The sequence below is a fragment of the Rutilus rutilus genome (genome assembly GCF_951802725.1).
Source record: "Rutilus rutilus genome assembly, chromosome: 14".
Taxonomy (NCBI): Eukaryota; Metazoa; Chordata; class Actinopteri; order Cypriniformes; family Leuciscidae; genus Rutilus; species Rutilus rutilus.
The window spans coordinates 25,540,314-25,561,318 of NC_140219.1; the positions used below are offsets into that span (position 1 = coordinate 25,540,314).

The 21,005-nt window shown below is 39.6% G+C and overlaps 2 protein-coding genes across 4 annotated transcripts; both read right to left on the reverse strand.

The window, feature by feature from the left end:
* Positions 1-7,806: 7,806 nt before the first annotated feature.
* On the reverse strand, positions 7,807-9,764 carry LOC311304089 (ladderlectin-like). Of its 2 annotated transcripts, none has more exons than XM_084430955.1 (6): positions 9,529-9,764; positions 9,327-9,405; positions 9,037-9,143; positions 8,502-8,624; positions 8,216-8,327; positions 7,807-8,075 (listed from the first exon to the last, which is right to left on the reverse strand). In XM_084430955.1, exons 2-6 carry the CDS (start codon positions 9,385-9,387, stop codon positions 8,005-8,007), a joined length of 474 nt encoding a protein of 157 aa, XP_084287081.1. In that variant the 5' UTR covers positions 9,388-9,405; positions 9,529-9,764; the 3' UTR covers positions 7,807-8,004. The 2 variants fall into 2 exon arrangements, with proteins under 2 accessions (XP_084287081.1, XP_084287082.1); XM_084430956.1 differs by having other exon boundaries at positions 9,534-9,592.
* Positions 9,765-18,774: 9,010 nt separating this feature from the next.
* LOC311303188 (ladderlectin-like) lies at positions 18,775-20,732 on the reverse strand. Of its 2 annotated transcripts, none has more exons than XM_084429498.1 (6): positions 20,497-20,732; positions 20,295-20,373; positions 20,005-20,111; positions 19,470-19,592; positions 19,184-19,295; positions 18,775-19,043 (listed from the first exon to the last, which is right to left on the reverse strand). In XM_084429498.1, the coding sequence occupies exons 2-6, from the start codon at positions 20,353-20,355 to the stop codon at positions 18,973-18,975; spliced, it is 474 nt and encodes a 157-aa protein (XP_084285624.1). In that variant the 5' UTR covers positions 20,356-20,373; positions 20,497-20,732; the 3' UTR covers positions 18,775-18,972. The 2 variants fall into 2 exon arrangements, with proteins under 2 accessions (XP_084285624.1, XP_084285625.1); XM_084429499.1 differs by having other exon boundaries at positions 20,502-20,560.
* Between the last annotated feature and the right edge of the window lie 273 nt (positions 20,733-21,005).

Consider the following 21,005-nt stretch of genomic DNA (forward strand, 5'->3'; position numbering starts at 1 on the left):
TCAGCATTAACAAGTGTATGTCCATCAACAAACCCATGTGTATATTTCTAATTTATTGCAGTGCACATGCGGGAACTGTATCAATAACGGTGCCCAGCACTAATGTGAATCTTGCTCCATCTTTACTCAGAGGAGTAAGAGCGACAGACAATCTGCATTAATAGACACAGTTTTAGGTAATTGTGATATACCTAATCACGACTGATTAGCAGTTCTAAGCATTTCAGTAAGACAGTAATAACGTTAGTTATTGGACGATTATTGTGAGTTGCACAATATAAAACACAAAATTACGTATGTGGGCGGAGCCGCTGATCAGTTTCCAGCTGCAGCTGATCAATGCGCCTGCTGCAGCCGATTTACACACCCTATTTAAGCCTGTTTCACACGGGACGATTTTAAAATTGTCGGCTGATTTTCCAAATCTGAGAGAGCCCACACACGGCAATAAAAAAACATGGGTCTAACAGTTTTGGTTGTAGGCCTACAGTGTGTGGTGCACAGCCACACGGCAAAATCGACACATCACACACGAACCGATTTGACTCCTGAGCATTCCCCAGGGGGGCAGCGTTTCATATTATGTTGAAGCTTCCCTGGCGCCGCCATTGGCTATCAGACCATCACCTGCTGTTAGTGTCACAGGTTGACTCAGTATTTTGTTTGTTTTTGATCAGAGACATTTGGGCCTTACTGTGTGCAGTGTTATGTGTGATGGTGTTTACTGTGTGCATTAATATATTGGCACTCTGAATTGTAGTGGTTATCTACTGTGCATGTGCATCAAATTTGTAGTGGGTTTTGTTATTTCTTAATCTGCCCTGCTTGATTCTTTATAGACACCCATTTATGAACAAACCTGGCAACCCGTTTCCTGTTTTATTACTATGCCCATATTTGGACTGTGCTTCCTCCCCTGCTAATGAGACTTCATTAATTCATTAGAACTCGTCACCATGCCCCACCTTTCTGCCCATATTTGGACGACACTTCCTGTGATTTAAGTAACTTTATTATTGCCTCTGCATTGCTGCTGATGATGGCAATTAGTGACTAATTGTCTAACAGCTGGCCATGCCTAGTTTGAAGGAGATAAAAACTGGTTCTTTGGAACAGAGAGGGTTGGCTTGGTGACTGCTGATCTGCTGCCATTGTGTCCAATGCACTTCCCTGCTCTGCAAATGAAGCCCAGGTTCCCAGGCATCTCTATTTGACCACCGGGATACTGCAGCTGGATTTTCTCAACGCTCTCTAATATTGCCTAAAGGGCCGTAATTATATTTTATTACCACACATTGTGAATGTGTGTCCATTTTCTGTGGTGTTGGTGTTCATTGTGGTCGTTTGCTTTTAGCCCCAGCAATACCTATCTTATGGTTCCAGTGGCTGGCAGCGTCCTGAAGACTGTGGCTATCCTCGAACCTCCCTCAACGCTCTCTGATGTTGCCTGAAGGGCCGTAATTATATTTGATCGTACTACAGTGTAAGTGTGACCTGCTATCTGTGATGTTGGTGGTCATTCTTGGTGCTCTCTTCTAGCCTCTGGATTATTCATCTTGGGCTCCTGGGCCCAAGGTTGCTGTGAAGACTGCCTTGGTTACACCGGAATCTCCCTCAACGTCGATGTTTGCCGCTGAGAGTACCGTAACTTTCTCCTGTGGGTCGGACGACTGCTGTGACCTTCTGGACGTGTCCACTTGACTTTTTGGAGGGAGGACAGCTGGAGCGAACTGCTGGAGCGAACTGCTGTGAAGCCACCAAACCTTAACCTTTCTAAATGGCTTCAGAGACATCATTTTAGAGAACTTTCCCCTACGTAACACTATTTCTAGTTAGTACTTGCTGTCCCAATAAAGACTTTGTTGTATCCACACATTGACTGTCTGTTTTGTTCCTGTGGCTGGGACCTGATTTATTCTATTTAGCGTTGGTCACTAGGTGACATTAGCATCCCATTGACTCCCATTCATTTTGGCGTCACTTTGACAGCGAATAACTTTACATCTGAGGTGTTTAAAGACTCCATTTGTCCATTATTTATTTCTAAAGAAACACGAAAATGTATAAAAGGCTCCATTACCTTGTATCTTACGTTATGGCCCCGTAGAAGCAGTTTTTGTAAAAATAGGCTAACGATTGCGTCATACCAACGCGACTCTCTGTCGGCTGTCGCACAGTAGAGAGATTACCGTATGGACAGGAGGAGAAGCTCGCGCGCAATCGGGGGGACGTGGAGGCAAAATGGCAAAGTAATTAAACAGAATACTTAGCAAAAGTTTCTCCTGCTCCAAGCTCATGGACACCTCCTACTCACACTCTCCGTCTCTGCAAGTTTCGGAAGGGAATGATTCAGATTTCGCTTGGCACAGCTACTAGAAGACAGACGGGTTGCTCACGTCACATCTACGTCGTCAAGCTCAGTGTGAGTCTGCGCAGTACGCTCGACCATCATGAAGTTAGTGCTTCTAATTGACTTCACTTGCCTCCGTTGAATCCAATGGGGTCGCTGTGTCAAGTTTATGAGCATTCCCAGGTCAGACAGGAAATCTCGCAAAATCCCTCGAGATCAAACGTGACTTCAGAGTAAACAATCATGTCGGATGAAGAGGATGCAGTGGCGATAGTTTGTAGTTTGTTTTTAACAAAGGCTGCGTGCTCGTTTGTTCCCGGGGGACACCACACATGAGGAGAAATCGGGCCCAAAAAATCCCCGATTTGAGATCGGAGCGGTCCCGACGTCCTTCCGAGCAGACGAGAGCAGTCTTAACACACCACACACGGCAGGAATATCTGATCAGATTATTTTACGATAATCGTGGCATCCTTAAGATTGTCGGAAGGGGTGAATCGGGGCTAAAATCGGCCTAATTATCCTGCCGTGTGAACCAGGCTTTAGTCTCTCTGTTGTCACCTTGTCTTTGTTCGAGAGTTGTTGGATGTTCTGTGTGTTCCTGCCTGTTCCCGTGTTATCCTGCCTGTTTCCAGTGTGTTCCTGCCTTCATCTGAGCCTGTGTATTCGTCATCGTCCTGCACTCTGATCACCCGCGCCATTTCCTGGTTTCCAGTTTGTGTTTGTCATCTTCATCACCATCTTTCACCACCGGAGTTCTGGGCTGTCCCCAGCGTCCCTGTGCTGCCAAGTGTTATCTCTGGACATTATATCATTCATCGCTCACACCATCTCTGACCAGCTCTTCTTAATAAATATCTGTTTACACTTGCAATTGAATCTCTTCATCATTTCATCACACATACTTACAGGTTGTGATTCTGAAGAGCAAGCTGGTCCAAATAAACTTGGTACTGACCCATATTTCAAGAGCAAGCGTTTTGCAAATCCCGCATTGAAATCAGAATGAAGTTTGAGGGCTGGTCAAGTTGTTCGTGGGCGGACAACATACAACATAGGCGGGAATTATGCAAATATTTTTTTCTAGTGACGTACAGTAGAACCGTAAAGCAGTAGGATTCGAAATACAAACAACTTGTTTAGTCGGTTCAGAGTCGATTCTTTCTTTTGGGAGACAATAACTTTATTTATCGTGCACTTTCAACTTTATAACTTTGCAGAATGTTTACATTCACAAACAGCTTTATTACACACTGCTTGAAGGGGAAAACAATATTTGAAAAGCCATAATAGGGACACTTTAAAAAAAAGCCCTAGGCCCTGTCTGGAGCCCTAGGCACTGCTTATACTGTTTTCTAGGCAACTTAACAGATCAGCCTTGTTTCCAGAGCGTAGTCCACCATGAGAGAGTGATGGAAGGTAGGCCTGATTTTCGTGTTTGAAGAAGTTTTCTAGGTTCCCATCACGGGTCTGACAGGTGATGTAGAGTGTGGAAAACAGTCATTTTTCAGTGAGTTTTGTCTTGGACTGTCCTCTTATTGGAGCTGTTTTAATAAGAGAGAGATTGTTCCTTTTCAAAGGGGTGGTGATGGGTTTCGTGCCCTGCATCTCTGTAACAAAGAGTTTGTACTGCTCTTGGCCCATCCTCTCTGCAACCCGAACAGCATCCACAACAGCTTGGTCTGCTAATTCTCTTGAGTCCAGCTTCAGAAGGTTGTTGCTGTCCTCTACGAAGGGGTTCCCATTTCCTCGATCACATCAACCAATTTTTGGCCTTATTCTTGATGTCTGTTTTCAGAGACACCCTTATTGCTGAACTCCATGGCATTTTCAAACTCATCAGTTAGACAAGACACTTCTGGTCCAGCACAGTCCAACGACAGAGGGAATCCTGCTTTTGCATCAGATCAACTGCTCCTCAATCTCCCTTCATTGTAGCACTGTTTTGCTCATGCGCTTGTGATTGTTAATTAAGAGTACATGAAAAATGCTTAATTTCATTCTGTGTCTTCTCAGATACTGTGATTTCATTGTAATCCTTCTCACAATGTCATTGAATTAACCATTAACTATTCACCTGAACGGTTTATGATGCTGTATATGGTATCATTGTAATCATTCACCAACATAGGGGTAGACATCACATTTTACATGTTATCATGTTTGAATCGGGAGATATGATACAAAATACTAAATTTGGTCAAGGCGGAAAGCAAAATGGCCGCCACAACACGTTTTTGCGATGGCTCCATTTGTGAAAATGTTCAGGGCCACAAACTGTATAACTGTACCAAGATTCATGCTTTTATGAAAAAGTGAACATCATTTTCACATATCACCTGGACTAAAATACAAATGTACCATTTTGAGCTGATATAGGCTATTTATTAAAGAGTGTGGTTGTAGTTTCACTTCTAAAAACATTGAACATTAGTTTAAACAACAGTTCATGCAAATGTAGGGTTTTAAAGGTTAGAATGGCACATCCTACATAAAAAATGGCCTAGTTATGGACTTTTTAGCTGCAAATAAAGACATTTGAAATTGAAACCGTGACTGCAGCTGAAGATTCAGAACGCGTGCGTCAGTGTGACGTTACAGAGATTGAGCTTCATCTCTTCACGAGGGAAATAACTGGTACAACATCTAAAACCCCTGTCAAAAAAAAAAAAAAAAAAAAAAAAAATTTTTTTATATAACAATTTATATAATATTTTCCAAATACCCTTGTGATAATCTTGTATCCCTTGCTGGTTTGCTGTTTAGAAGGTTATTTTTTTGAGCCTGTGCAGATATGGTTTATTTTTTATTTCTGTTTAATTTGTTTTTGTGTCTAAGCCCTTGTTATACTGTTAAGTTGATTGTAAATTGAATGCCATATTATATTTTAGGTCCTCTTAACCTGGTTTGATTTTAGGGCGACCAACCTTATAGTTTAGAACTGGGGCATTTAGCATTAGGGACCCACAGGGGACCTCATGAAGCTGGAAGGTGGGGGGCGCCCTAGATTCAGGGTTCCTACACATTTTCCATTTCAAAATTCCATACTTTTCCAGACTAAAATTTCCAAACCTCTCTGTAGATTTTCAGACCATATTTAAAGTGCCCCCTATTATGCTTTTTCAAATATTCTCTTTCATGCAGCTTTCTGCAAAGTTATGAAGACGAAAGAGCATGCGATAAATAAAGTTGTTTTTTTCTCAAAAGAGAGAATTGACTCTGAACCGCCTAAACGAGTCAGCAGGAATTTGAATCTTACTTCCATGACGGCTACACGTCACTGGGTAACACATTTGCCTAATGCCCACCTAAGATTTATGTTGTCCGCCCGCAAACATCTTGACCCGCCCTCAAACGCTGTAGCTGGTTTGTGTTGTGTATGTCGAGAGGACGCTGTTTTCTGCTCTGCAAAAGCAAATTCTCTTTGTAAACCCTTTCAAAGGATGAGGATGTGAAGAGTCTGGTTAAAATTACCACAGCGATACAACAGCAGTATAACCTTTTGACGAATGCTTCTAAAATTTCCTCTTCTAAAATGAGGTTTACACTTCTTTACAGTGTGTAATCGCTGAGGACTGAGGAAGCCTCCGGAGCTGAAGTTCAGTTATGGTAATGGGTGTTTAGCTTCCGACAGGCGCTGTAAGCGGTTGACCAATCACAACAGACTGGGCCATCTGGCCAATCAGAGCAGAGCAGGCAGTGGGAAGGAGGGATTTAAAGAGACTTAATCATCGGATGATTAGTTTGAGAATCATTGAAAAATGTGGTGATGTACAATGTATATTTTAAGAAAATTAAAGTGTTTGTTGTAGGAGAACTCCAAAGCAAAATTAGTATTTTCACCCCCAAAAACTGTTTTTAAGACAGTTTTTCATATCCTTTGCTGTAGTGTCAGTAGGAAATATCAGGTTACATTTCCAAAGATTTATTTTGCCATTGTAATAATCCAGTGAGATTTTTATATGCATAAGGAGTCTGACAACAGCCGGTAATCCAGACAAAGATCTGATCTCACCTTCATCAAGTCCATCTGGGATTACATGAAGAAACAGAAAAAAACTACTAAGTCCAGAAGAACTGTGGCAACGTCTCCAAGACGCTTGAAACTTTCCTACAAAGCTACATGAAAAGCTATGTGCAAGTGTACCTGGACAACAGCTGTTTTAAACGCAAAGGGTGGCCACACCAAATATTGATTTGATTCAGTTAATAGAAGCTAACTGATCAATCAAATCTATTTATGACATTATTTTGGAAAGCATCCTTACTTTACAGCATTTTTACACAAGTGCCTAAAATGTCTCACAGTGCTGTAGCTTTGCAGGAAGGTTTCTTCAAGCATCTTGGAGACATTGCTGTAGTTCTTCTGGATTTAGTCTGTCTAAAACAATTTTTTGGGGGGTGAAAATACTAAAGTGCCTTAGACTTTTGCACAGTAGTGTATAAATACAGACTTTTGCATGCACACAAGAAACTTTTTCGTTACCTCGAGGAACTATTCACATGCGCACAGGATTTTTTTGCATGGTTACAATTTACAACTACACATTCAATTTCTAGTTTTATATACTACAACCCATGTCCTTTGTGCATCCCTGCCAGCTTACTATGAAGAAAAAGAAAGCAAATATGCACATGAATTAATAGAAATCTAGGCCCATTCGCTCAAAATTTGACTTTCCTTAGAGTAATACCTCTAATATCAAGGCCTAATGTCCAATTGAATGTATCCTCTGTGGCGGAGGAGAAACCATGGCACAATATGGTTTTGTGCATTGTCCTATTTGCCAAATTTAAGGGTCTATCAAAAGACTGTTTTAACAGACTCTATGGCAGCCAAGAAACCACACCATGAAATGGGCTGATGGTGCAATAGGTGGCTCAGTGTGCATGGTCTATGCTAAGTTGAATGTTTTTTCATGCGCACACAAAAGGCTGGATATTTTTTATTTTTGCAAAGATCCTTTTAGTGGCTCTGTAATAGTGTAAAGAATATCATAAGAAACCCATGCATTTCATTTTTGCATAATTAAGTTGTGTTTGACAATCACTAAACAGCTGCCATGAAAACACAATTATAAGTGTGTTCATTAAATTCTTAATTTATAGAACACTAAATATGGGCAATAGTCTGGAAATGCAAATATACTTGCACACTGCAAGTCCCATACTTTTCTAAACCCTGTAGATTGCAACCAATATTTTCTTTCCAAAAATATTCACCTATGCCTACATTTACATTATACATGTGACATTCAACAAATCAAAGAGTAACATGGGGTTTGTACTTGAGCCAGAATACCATGTAAAGATCATGGTGAATTCCAGGATCATGATACATATTTTATTAAGACAAAACAAAGAGTTACTTACAATCCAGTGTAGAAAACAAATGTCTTCTAGTGTTTGTCAATGAAGCTGCTGTGTGCGCTTGCTTAAACCCCTTCCCTGATATCATTAAATGCCAGTCTACTAACCATATCCTCAAACGTTGCTATACAATATACACATTTATTTGATTGTCCACAATTCACATGCCTTAATTCAATGCTTTATTAATTTGAGGAGTGTTTCAGAGAAAATTGATATCGAATTTCAGAACAGTTTTGTAAAGATAAGATCAGAAAATGTAGTACAAACAAAGTCAATATGGATCAGGATAACGGGATCTCACAAATATAGGTCTTTGAGATTGAACAGGATGCATCGTTCCAGCAACGGTTAGCTGTATGGTGGAATAATGAAATCAGTTGATCATTACAGTGGTGTTCAACTTAAGGCATAGTGAAATCCAAACAAGTCATTTAATGTTACTGTATGATATGAAATTATAGGATTGCAAATTAGTTAAATGAGTGCACTCACAGGTCCAGTTGATCTCCAAACAGTTCTCAGGACCACCAGCATTGTTAGGTTCTCCAGAGCACCAGTTGGTATAGTCATACACAGTTCCATCACTCCACAACCACTCTCCGTCCTAATAAGGGCAGAGAATGAATACAAAAAGTGCACTACTGTAGTCAGACGTAAGCCAATTAAGGTCAGCTTTGAAGTCAAACCATCTTCATTAGAAACTTTGCCTTTGATTAAAGCAGAAATTTCAGTTTAGACAAACAAATAGGTTTCTTTAGGGCACAAAAGTTTAACTTACTTGTACAGCATCATGAGCACCAACCCAAGTTTTTCTGGAAGAAGGCACCAGACTCAGCAGGAAATTATTCTCTGGTTGATCATGCACAGATGCGAGATTCGCACCAAAAGATTGACAGTTTCTCTGAAGAGACAGATTTGTCATTACATCTTATCTTTTTAGTAGAAAGCAGAAATGACTTTAAACATTTTAGTAATTTGCAAACAAAGAAACATTCCCACTTATATTAAGAGTATTTAATCTAAACTAACATTTAAATTAATCATTTGAGTCAGTAAACTTACATTGTACTTCCAATTTTTCCTTTTTAAATGCAAGCAATTAATACAGCTGTAATTAGATCTAAGATTACTCTGTTGACCCAGTGTTAACCCACCCTTAAACCTAACCATAAAACCTGTCCCTAACCTTACCCATATCCCAACTCAATAGCAGCAAAAGTGTTTAACAATACATTGTACCAAACTATTTAGATGTAGTTAAAGACACCTAATATAAGGTGTTGTCCAAATAACCTTGTTGTATAATACATTACCTCTGCTGTGATCCAGGGAACCGATTGAGAGAAGTACTTGTAGCACCGGCGTCCAAAATTTCTCCATCCACGTGGACATCTTCCTAAAGCACGTGCGGATTCACTACCTAAATGTGGATTTTGTAATATTTAGCATTTTTATTTTATGTTAATTATATGCCAAAAAAGAATGTGTACTTTAACACTGAAAATCCTTCATTAATCATGCAAATATCAGTAAGTGGAATCTTGTACATTCCCATATTGCACTTAAACTGGCAAGGGTTTTTACAATTAAATGTTTCGGTTACCATCTGAATTCCCCATGGAGAAGATAACAAAAAGAAGCAGAAGACTACTCAGCATTGCCATAATGAACCTGAAATGAACCTAAAAATAAATAAAGCAGGTAAAGTTAAATGTCTGCACTCAAATGCTGCACACTGTGGAATCTCAGTGTATTTTAAAGACAAAGCAAATGTTATTCAGTAGATTTCTGTTCCAAAAACTCACCTTACTTTTCAGATTGTTGTCTTCAGAATCTCAGAGAAAATGTTTGTTAAGTTCCAGAAAGAGCCCTGCGTTTTTAACTTACTTTACTAATTGGGCCTCATTTATCAATCTAACGTAGATCTGAGCGCAGAAATCATCTTAGGACAGGGTTCAGGTGTGATTCACTGAAACATTTGAATACAGCCAATCGAATGATCGGACGTTGATAAATGTGGCGCTAAAAACGCCATTTGAATATCATGCCCCTAAAAATTCACGGTTTAGAAACCCTAACTTCCTCATTATCTTCACCTGGAATGTTCCCATGACAACTCAGCACGGTGTCCATCAGCTGTTCTTAAAACAGAAATGTCTTAACACAACTGTTGCAAATAAATATAGCCATAATTTTATTTTATATATGCGTTATATGTGTGTGTGTGAGAGAGAGAGTGTGTAGGCCTATTTCTCTGCTCTCAACTTTAAAACTTGCAACAACATGTGAATATCTGGCACATTTACATGATGGAGTAAAGTGCTCATGTTATTAACCTTCAACTTTCCGGATTGTTCCAAAGAGATAGGCTAATGTCAGTTTGGTTTTGGGTTTTGTTTCTTGTTTCCAAATCATATATTGCTGAATAGGTGTTTATGAGTTATGACTAGGCTGCTATATGAATCAAGTCAAGTCACATTTATTTATATAGCGCTTTTTACAATACAGATTGTTTCAAAGCAGCTTTACAGAGATAACAGGAAAATAATGCAACAAAGTTTGTTTCCAGAAGAAAATAGCGTTACAGTCCAGTTTAAGTAAGCTCAGTGATGTTTCATTTTTGTTGTAAAAAAGTTATTAATTTAGTTAATTTATATATATAATATAGCCGCTCTGGAGAAAACCGTGATGTCATAGTCCAGCTCAGTTCTCATATGGCTTTTGGTTAATGTGTTAAAGGGAAAATTGTTTGGTTTGCATCAACATGTTGGGAATGATTTCTTGTTAAATTAATCTTTAATGCATTAAATAACTTGAATGAACACAAACAGTTTGTGTGAAGGCATGGAATTGGACTAGTTCTGGTGCAGCTTCCACGTTTTAACTGCCACAAAAAAAACAAAAAACAAACAAACAAACACAATACTCACATTTCCATTGTATATCTCATTCCACAAAACAAAACATGCAAATTAAGAAAATAATATTAATCTACATGTTTCATTCCACAAAACAAGCTCTGCAACTTAATGAAATAATATAAAATAATATAAACCTACTAAATTCTTATTATAAAGATTTATATATTATATACAGTCCGAGCGCAAGTCCGATGATGATACATTGGAGGAACGAGTTATTCAACCCAAACCTCCATTGCAAGGACAACTTGAGCAGGACGTTTCTCAGTGATACGCTGCTCAGTTATGGAACATTATGAGATGTTGCAGCTGTAATTCCTCACCATCAGCATTAACAAGTGTATGTCCATCAACAAACCCATGTGTATATTTCTAATTTATTGCAGTGCACATGCGGGAACTGTATCAATAACGGTGCCCAGCACTAATGTGAATCTTGCTCCATCTTTACTCAGAGGAGTAAGAGCGACAGACAATCTGCATTAATAGACACAGTTTTAGGTAATTGTGATATACCTAATCACGACTGATTAGCAGTTCTAAGCATTTCAGTAAGACAGTAATAACGTTAGTTATTGGACGATTATTGTGAGTTGCACAATATAAAACACAAAATTACGTATGTGGGCGGAGCCGCTGATCAGTTTCCAGCTGCAGCTGATCAATGCGCCTGCTGCAGCCGATTTACACACCCTATTTAAGCCTGTTTCACACGGGACGATTTTAAAATTGTCGGCTGATTTTCCAAATCTGAGAGAGCCCACACACGGCAATAAAAAAACATGGGTCTAACAGTTTTGGTTGTAGGCCTACAGTGTGTGGTGCACAGCCACACGGCAAAATCGACACATCACACACGAACCGATTTGACTCCTGAGCATTCCCCAGGGGGGCAGCGTTTCATATTATGTTGAAGCTTCCCTGGCGCCGCCATTGGCTATCAGACCATCACCTGCTGTTAGTGTCACAGGTTGACTCAGTATTTTGTTTGTTTTTGATCAGAGACATTTGGGCCTTACTGTGTGCAGTGTTATGTGTGATGGTGTTTACTGTGTGCATTAATATATTGGCACTCTGAATTGTAGTGGTTATCTACTGTGCATGTGCATCAAATTTGTAGTGGGTTTTGTTATTTCTTAATCTGCCCTGCTTGATTCTTTATAGACACCCATTTATGAACAAACCTGGCAACCCGTTTCCTGTTTTATTACTATGCCCATATTTGGACTGTGCTTCCTCCCCTGCTAATGAGACTTCATTAATTCATTAGAACTCGTCACCATGCCCCACCTTTCTGCCCATATTTGGACGACACTTCCTGTGATTTAAGTAACTTTATTATTGCCTCTGCATTGCTGCTGATGATGGCAATTAGTGACTAATTGTCTAACAGCTGGCCATGCCTAGTTTGAAGGAGATAAAAACTGGTTCTTTGGAACAGAGAGGGTTGGCTTGGTGACTGCTGATCTGCTGCCATTGTGTCCAATGCACTTCCCTGCTCTGCAAATGAAGCCCAGGTTCCCAGGCATCTCTATTTGACCACCGGGATACTGCAGCTGGATTTTCTCAACGCTCTCTAATATTGCCTAAAGGGCCGTAATTATATTTTATTACCACACATTGTGAATGTGTGTCCATTTTCTGTGGTGTTGGTGTTCATTGTGGTCGTTTGCTTTTAGCCCCAGCAATACCTATCTTATGGTTCCAGTGGCTGGCAGCGTCCTGAAGACTGTGGCTATCCTCGAACCTCCCTCAACGCTCTCTGATGTTGCCTGAAGGGCCGTAATTATATTTGATCGTACTACAGTGTAAGTGTGACCTGCTATCTGTGATGTTGGTGGTCATTCTTGGTGCTCTCTTCTAGCCTCTGGATTATTCATCTTGGGCTCCTGGGCCCAAGGTTGCTGTGAAGACTGCCTTGGTTACACCGGAATCTCCCTCAACGTCGATGTTTGCCGCTGAGAGTACCGTAACTTTCTCCTGTGGGTCGGACGACTGCTGTGACCTTCTGGACGTGTCCACTTGACTTTTTGGAGGGAGGACAGCTGGAGCGAACTGCTGGAGCGAACTGCTGTGAAGCCACCAAACCTTAACCTTTCTAAATGGCTTCAGAGACATCATTTTAGAGAACTTTCCCCTACGTAACACTATTTCTAGTTAGTACTTGCTGTCCCAATAAAGACTTTGTTGTATCCACACATTGACTGTCTGTTTTGTTCCTGTGGCTGGGACCTGATTTATTCTATTTAGCGTTGGTCACTAGGTGACATTAGCATCCCATTGACTCCCATTCATTTTGGCGTCACTTTGACAGCGAATAACTTTACATCTGAGGTGTTTAAAGACTCCATTTGTCCATTATTTATTTCTAAAGAAACACGAAAATGTATAAAAGGCTCCATTACCTTGTATCTTACGTTATGGCCCCGTAGAAGCAGTTTTTGTAAAAATAGGCTAACGATTGCGTCATACCAACGCGACTCTCTGTCGGCTGTCGCACAGTAGAGAGATTACCGTATGGACAGGAGGAGAAGCTCGCGCGCAATCGGGGGGACGTGGAGGCAAAATGGCAAAGTAATTAAACAGAATACTTAGCAAAAGTTTCTCCTGCTCCAAGCTCATGGACACCTCCTACTCACACTCTCCGTCTCTGCAAGTTTCGGAAGGGAATGATTCAGATTTCGCTTGGCACAGCTACTAGAAGACAGACGGGTTGCTCACGTCACATCTACGTCGTCAAGCTCAGTGTGAGTCTGCGCAGTACGCTCGACCATCATGAAGTTAGTGCTTCTAATTGACTTCACTTGCCTCCGTTGAATCCAATGGGGTCGCTGTGTCAAGTTTATGAGCATTCCCAGGTCAGACAGGAAATCTCGCAAAATCCCTCGAGATCAAACGTGACTTCAGAGTAAACAATCATGTCGGATGAAGAGGATGCAGTGGCGATAGTTTGTAGTTTGTTTTTAACAAAGGCTGCGTGCTCGTTTGTTCCCGGGGGACACCACACATGAGGAGAAATCGGGCCCAAAAAATCCCCGATTTGAGATCGGAGCGGTCCCGACGTCCTTCCGAGCAGACGAGAGCAGTCTTAACACACCACACACGGCAGGAATATCTGATCAGATTATTTTACGATAATCGTGGCATCCTTAAGATTGTCGGAAGGGGTGAATCGGGGCTAAAATCGGCCTAATTATCCTGCCGTGTGAACCAGGCTTTAGTCTCTCTGTTGTCACCTTGTCTTTGTTCGAGAGTTGTTGGATGTTCTGTGTGTTCCTGCCTGTTCCCGTGTTATCCTGCCTGTTTCCAGTGTGTTCCTGCCTTCATCTGAGCCTGTGTATTCGTCATCGTCCTGCACTCTGATCACCCGCGCCATTTCCTGGTTTCCAGTTTGTGTTTGTCATCTTCATCACCATCTTTCACCACCGGAGTTCTGGGCTGTCCCCAGCGTCCCTGTGCTGCCAAGTGTTATCTCTGGACATTATATCATTCATCGCTCACACCATCTCTGACCAGCTCTTCTTAATAAATATCTGTTTACACTTGCAATTGAATCTCTTCATCATTTCATCACACATACTTACAGGTTGTGATTCTGAAGAGCAAGCTGGTCCAAATAAACTTGGTACTGACCCATATTTCAAGAGCAAGCGTTTTGCAAATCCCGCATTGAAATCAGAATGAAGTTTGAGGGCTGGTCAAGTTGTTCGTGGGCGGACAACATACAACATAGGCGGGAATTATGCAAATATTTTTTTCTAGTGACGTACAGTAGAACCGTAAAGCAGTAGGATTCGAAATACAAACAACTTGTTTAGTCGGTTCAGAGTCGATTCTTTCTTTTGGGAGACAATAACTTTATTTATCGTGCACTTTCAACTTTATAACTTTGCAGAATGTTTACATTCACAAACAGCTTTATTACACACTGCTTGAAGGGGAAAACAATATTTGAAAAGCCATAATAGGGACACTTTAAAAAAAAGCCCTAGGCCCTGTCTGGAGCCCTAGGCACTGCTTATACTGTTTTCTAGGCAACTTAACAGATCAGCCTTGTTTCCAGAGCGTAGTCCACCATGAGAGAGTGATGGAAGGTAGGCCTGATTTTCGTGTTTGAAGAAGTTTTCTAGGTTCCCATCACGGGTCTGACAGGTGATGTAGAGTGTGGAAAACAGTCATTTTTCAGTGAGTTTTGTCTTGGACTGTCCTCTTATTGGAGCTGTTTTAATAAGAGAGAGATTGTTCCTTTTCAAAGGGGTGGTGATGGGTTTCGTGCCCTGCATCTCTGTAACAAAGAGTTTGTACTGCTCTTGGCCCATCCTCTCTGCAACCCGAACAGCATCCACAACAGCTTGGTCTGCTAATTCTCTTGAGTCCAGCTTCAGAAGGTTGTTGCTGTCCTCTACGAAGGGGTTCCCATTTCCTCGATCACATCAACCAATTTTTGGCCTTATTCTTGATGTCTGTTTTCAGAGACACCCTTATTGCTGAACTCCATGGCATTTTCAAACTCATCAGTTAGACAAGACACTTCTGGTCCAGCACAGTCCAACGACAGAGGGAATCCTGCTTTTGCATCAGATCAACTGCTCCTCAATCTCCCTTCATTGTAGCACTGTTTTGCTCATGCGCTTGTGATTGTTAATTAAGAGTACATGAAAAATGCTTAATTTCATTCTGTGTCTTCTCAGATACTGTGATTTCATTGTAATCCTTCTCACAATGTCATTGAATTAACCATTAACTATTCACCTGAACGGTTTATGATGCTGTATATGGTATCATTGTAATCATTCACCAACATAGGGGTAGACATCACATTTTACATGTTATCATGTTTGAATCGGGAGATATGATACAAAATACTAAATTTGGTCAAGGCGGAAAGCAAAATGGCCGCCACAACACGTTTTTGCGATGGCTCCATTTGTGAAAATGTTCAGGGCCACAAACTGTATAACTGTACCAAGATTCATGCTTTTATGAAAAAGTGAACATCATTTTCACATATCACCTGGACTAAAATACAAATGTACCATTTTGAGCTGATATAGGCTATTTATTAAAGAGTGTGGTTGTAGTTTCACTTCTAAAAACATTGAACATTAGTTTAAACAACAGTTCATGCAAATGTAGGGTTTTAAAGGTTAGAATGGCACATCCTACATAAAAAATGGCCTAGTTATGGACTTTTTAGCTGCAAATAAAGACATTTGAAATTGAAACCGTGACTGCAGCTGAAGATTCAGAACGCGTGCGTCAGTGTGACGTTACAGAGATTGAGCTTCATCTCTTCACGAGGGAAATAACTGGTACAACATCTAAAACCCCTGTCAAAAAAAAAAAAAAAAAAAAAAAAATTTTTTTATATAACAATTTATATAATATTTTCCAAATACCCTTGTGATAATCTTGTATCCCTTGCTGGTTTGCTGTTTAGAAGGTTATTTTTTTGAGCCTGTGCAGATATGGTTTATTTTTTATTTCTGTTTAATTTGTTTTTGTGTCTAAGCCCTTGTTATACTGTTAAGTTGATTGTAAATTGAATGCCATATTATATTTTAGGTCCTCTTAACCTGGTTTGATTTTAGGGCGACCAACCTTATAGTTTAGAACTGGGGCATTTAGCATTAGGGACCCACAGGGGACCTCATGAAGCTGGAAGGTGGGGGGCGCCCTAGATTCAGGGTTCCTACACATTTTCCATTTCAAAATTCCATACTTTTCCAGACTAAAATTTCCAAACCTCTCTGTAGATTTTCAGACCATATTTAAAGTGCCCCCTATTATGCTTTTTCAAATATTCTCTTTCATGCAGCTTTCTGCAAAGTTATGAAGACGAAAGAGCATGCGATAAATAAAGTTGTTTTTTTCTCAAAAGAGAGAATTGACTCTGAACCGCCTAAACGAGTCAGCAGGAATTTGAATCTTACTTCCATGACGGCTACACGTCACTGGGTAACACATTTGCCTAATGCCCACCTAAGATTTATGTTGTCCGCCCGCAAACATCTTGACCCGCCCTCAAACGCTGTAGCTGGTTTGTGTTGTGTATGTCGAGAGGACGCTGTTTTCTGCTCTGCAAAAGCAAATTCTCTTTGTAAACCCTTTCAAAGGATGAGGATGTGAAGAGTCTGGTTAAAATTACCACAGCGATACAACAGCAGTATAACCTTTTGACGAATGCTTCTAAAATTTCCTCTTCTAAAATGAGGTTTACACTTCTTTACAGTGTGTAATCGCTGAGGACTGAGGAAGCCTCCGGAGCTGAAGTTCAGTTATGGTAATGGGTGTTTAGCTTCCGACAGGCGCTGTAAGCGGTTGACCAATCACAACAGACTGGGCCATCTGGCCAATCAGAGCAGAGCAGGCAGTGGGAAGGAGGGATTTAAAGAGACTTAATCATCGGATGATTAGTTTGAGAATCATTGAAAAATGTGGTGATGTACAATGTATATTTTAAGAAAATTAAAGTGTTTGTTGTAGGAGAACTCCAAAGCAAAATTAGTATTTTCACCCCCAAAAACTGTTTTTAAGACAGTTTTTCATATCCTTTGCTGTAGTGTCAGTAGGAAATATCAGGTTACATTTCCAAAGATTTATTTTGCCATTGTAATAATCCAGTGAGATTTTTATATGCATAAGGAGTCTGACAACAGCCGGTAATCCAGACAAAGATCTGATCTCACCTTCATCAAGTCCATCTGGGATTACATGAAGAAACAGAAAAAAACTACTAAGTCCAGAAGAACTGTGGCAACGTCTCCAAGACGCTTGAAACTTTCCTACAAAGCTACATGAAAAGCTATGTGCAAGTGTACCTGGACAACAGCTGTTTTAAACGCAAAGGGTGGCCACACCAAATATTGATTTGATTCAGTTAATAGAAGCTAACTGATCAATCAAATCTATTTATGACATTATTTTGGAAAGCATCCTTACTTTACAGCATTTTTACACAAGTGCCTAAAATGTCTCACAGTGCTGTAGCTTTGCAGGAAGGTTTCTTCAAGCATCTTGGAGACATTGCTGTAGTTCTTCTGGATTTAGTCTGTCTAAAACAATTTTTTGGGGGGTGAAAATACTAAAGTGCCTTAGACTTTTGCACAGTAGTGTATAAATACAGACTTTTGCATGCACACAAGAAACTTTTTCGTTACCTCGAGGAACTATTCACATGCGCACAGGATTTTTTTGCATGGTTACAATTTACAACTACACATTCAATTTCTAGTTTTATATACTACAACCCATGTCCTTTGTGCATCCCTGCCAGCTTACTATGAAGAAAAAGAAAGCAAATATGCACATGAATTAATAGAAATCTAGGCCCATTCGCTCAAAATTTGACTTTCCTTAGAGTAATACCTCTAATATCAAGGCCTAATGTCCAATTGAATGTATCCTCTGTGGCGGAGGAGAAACCATGGCACAATATGGTTTTGTGCATTGTCCTATTTGCCAAATTTAAGGGTCTATCAAAAGACTGTTTTAACAGACTCTATGGCAGCCAAGAAACCACACCATGAAATGGGCTGATGGTGCAATAGGTGGCTCAGTGTGCATGGTCTATGCTAAGTTGAATGTTTTTTCATGCGCACACAAAAGGCTGGATATTTTTTATTTTTGCAAAGATCCTTTTAGTGGCTCTGTAATAGTGTAAAGAATATCATAAGAAACCCATGCATTTCATTTTTGCATAATTAAGTTGTGTTTGACAATCACTAAACAGCTGCCATGAAAACACAATTATAAGTGTGTTCATTAAATTCTTAATTTATAGAACACTAAATATGGGCAATAGTCTGGAAATGCAAATATACTTGCACACTGCAAGTCCCATACTTTTCTAAACCCTGTAGATTGCAACCAATATTTTCTTTCCAAAAATATTCACCTATGCCTACATTTACATTATACATGTGACATTCAACAAATCAAAGAGTAACATGGGGTTTGTACTTGAGCCAGAATACCATGTAAAGATCATGGTGAATTCCAGGATCATGATACATATTTTATTAAGACAAAACAAAGAGTTACTTACAATCCAGTGTAGAAAACAAATGTCTTCTAGTGTTTGTCAATGAAGCTGCTGTGTGCGCTTGCTTAAACCCCTTCCCTGATATCATTAAATGCCAGTCTACTAACCATATCCTCAAACGTTGCTATACAATATACACATTTATTTGATTGTCCACAATTCACATGCCTTAATTCAATGCTTTATTAATTTGAGGAGTGTTTCAGAGAAAATTGATATCGAATTTCAGAACAGTTTTGTAAAGATAAGATCAGAAAATGTAGTACAAACAAAGTCAATATGGATCAGGATAACGGGATCTCACAAATATAGGTCTTTGAGATTGAACAGGATGCATCGTTCCAGCAACGGTTAGCTGTATGGTGGAATAATGAAATCAGTTGATCATTACAGTGGTGTTCAACTTAAGGCATAGTGAAATCCAAACAAGTCATTTAATGTTACTGTATGATATGAAATTATAGGATTGCAAATTAGTTAAATGAGTGCACTCACAGGTCCAGTTGATCTCCAAACAGTTCTCAGGACCACCAGCATTGTTAGGTTCTCCAGAGCACCAGTTGGTATAGTCATACACAGTTCCATCACTCCACAACCACTCTCCGTCCTAATAAGGGCAGAGAATGAATACAAAAAGTGCACTACTGTAGTCAGACGTAAGCCAATTAAGGTCAGCTTTGAAGTCAAACCATCTTCATTAGAAACTTTGCCTTTGATTAAAGCAGAAATTTCAGTTTAGACAAACAAATAGGTTTCTTTAGGGCACAAAAGTTTAACTTACTTGTACAGCATCATGAGCACCAACCCAAGTTTTTCTGGAAGAAGGCACCAGACTCAGCAGGAAATTATTCTCTGGTTGATCATGCACAGATGCGAGATTCGCACCAAAAGATTGACAGTTTCTCTGAAGAGACAGATTTGTCATTACATCTTATCTTTTTAGTAGAAAGCAGAAATGACTTTAAACATTTTAGTAATTTGCAAACAAAGAAACATTCCCACTTATATTAAGAGTATTTAATCTAAACTAACATTTAAATTAATCATTTGAGTCAGTAAACTTACATTGTACTTCCAATTTTTCCTTTTTAAATGCAAGCAATTAATACAGCTGTAATTAGATCTAGGATTACTCTGTTGACCCAGTGTTAACCCACCCTTAAACCTAACCATAAAACCTGTCCCTAACCTTACCCATATCCCAACTCAATAGCAGCAAAAGTGTTTAACAATACATTGTACCAAACTATTTAGATGTAGTTAAAGACACCTAATATAAGGTGTTGTCCAAATAACCTTGTTGTATAATACATTACCTCTGCTGTGATCCAGGGAACCGATTGAGAGAAGTACTTGTAGCACCGGCGTCCAAAATTTCTCCATCCACGTGGACATCTTCCTAAAGCACGTGCGGATTCACTACCTAAATGTGGATTTTGTAATATTTAGCATTTTTATTTTATGTTAATTATATGCCAAAAAAGAATGTGTACTTTAACACTGAAAATCCTTCATTAATCATGCAAATATCAGTAAGTGGAATCTTGTACATTCCCATATTGCACTTAAACTGGCAAGGGTTTTTACAATTAAATGTTTCGGTTACCATCTGAATTCCCCATGGAGAAGATAACAAAAAGAAGCAGAAGACTACTCAGCATTGCCATAATGAACCTGAAATGAACCTAAAAATAAATAAAGCAGGTAAAGTTAAATGTCTGCACTCAAATGCTGCACACTGTGGAATCTCAGTGTATTTTAAAGACAAAGCAAATGTTATTCAGTAGATTTCTGTTCCAAAAACTCACCTTACTTTTCAGATTGTTGTCTTCAGAATCTCAGAGAAAATGTTTGTTAAGTTCCAGAAAGAGCCCTGCGTTTTTAACTTACTTTACTAATTGGGCCTCATTTATCAATCTAACGTAGATCTGAGCGCAGAAATCATCTTAGGACAGGGTTCAGGTGTGATTCACTGAAACATTTGAATACAGCCAATCGAATGATCGGACGTTGATAAATGTGGCGCTAAAAACGCCATTTGAATATCATGCCCCTAAAAATTCACGGTTTAGAAACCCTAACTTCCTCATTATCTTCACCTGGAATGTTCCCATGACAACTCAGCACGGTGTCCATCAGCTGTTCTTAAAACAGAAATGTCTTAACACAACTGTTGCAAATAAATATAGCCATAATTTTATTTTATATATGCGTTATATGTGTGTGTGTGAGAGAGAGAGTGTGTAGGCCTATTTCTCTGCTCTCAACTTTAAAACTTGCAACAACATGTGAATATCTGGCACATTTACATGATGGA

What these genes read in the sequence shown, in the direction of transcription:
- LOC311304089 (XM_084430955.1), bottom strand. Translation starts at nt 9,387, where the DNA reads ATGGCAATGCTGAGTAGTCTTCTGCTTCTTTTTGTTATCTTCTCCATG. An exon ending in GTGCTCATGATGCTGTACAA is followed by an intron (nt 8,328 to 8,501) that starts GTAAGTTAAACT and finishes TGCCCTTATTAG; the next exon opens with GACGGAGAGTGGTTGTGGAG. An exon ending in TTTGGAGATCAACTGGACCT is followed by an intron (nt 8,076 to 8,215) that starts GTGAGTGCACTC and finishes TCCACCATACAG; the next exon opens with CTAACCGTTGCTGGAACGAT.
- LOC311303188 (XM_084429498.1), bottom strand. Translation starts at nt 20,355, where the DNA reads ATGGCAATGCTGAGTAGTCTTCTGCTTCTTTTTGTTATCTTCTCCATG. An exon ending in GTGCTCATGATGCTGTACAA is followed by an intron (nt 19,296 to 19,469) that starts GTAAGTTAAACT and finishes TGCCCTTATTAG; the next exon opens with GACGGAGAGTGGTTGTGGAG. An exon ending in TTTGGAGATCAACTGGACCT is followed by an intron (nt 19,044 to 19,183) that starts GTGAGTGCACTC and finishes TCCACCATACAG; the next exon opens with CTAACCGTTGCTGGAACGAT.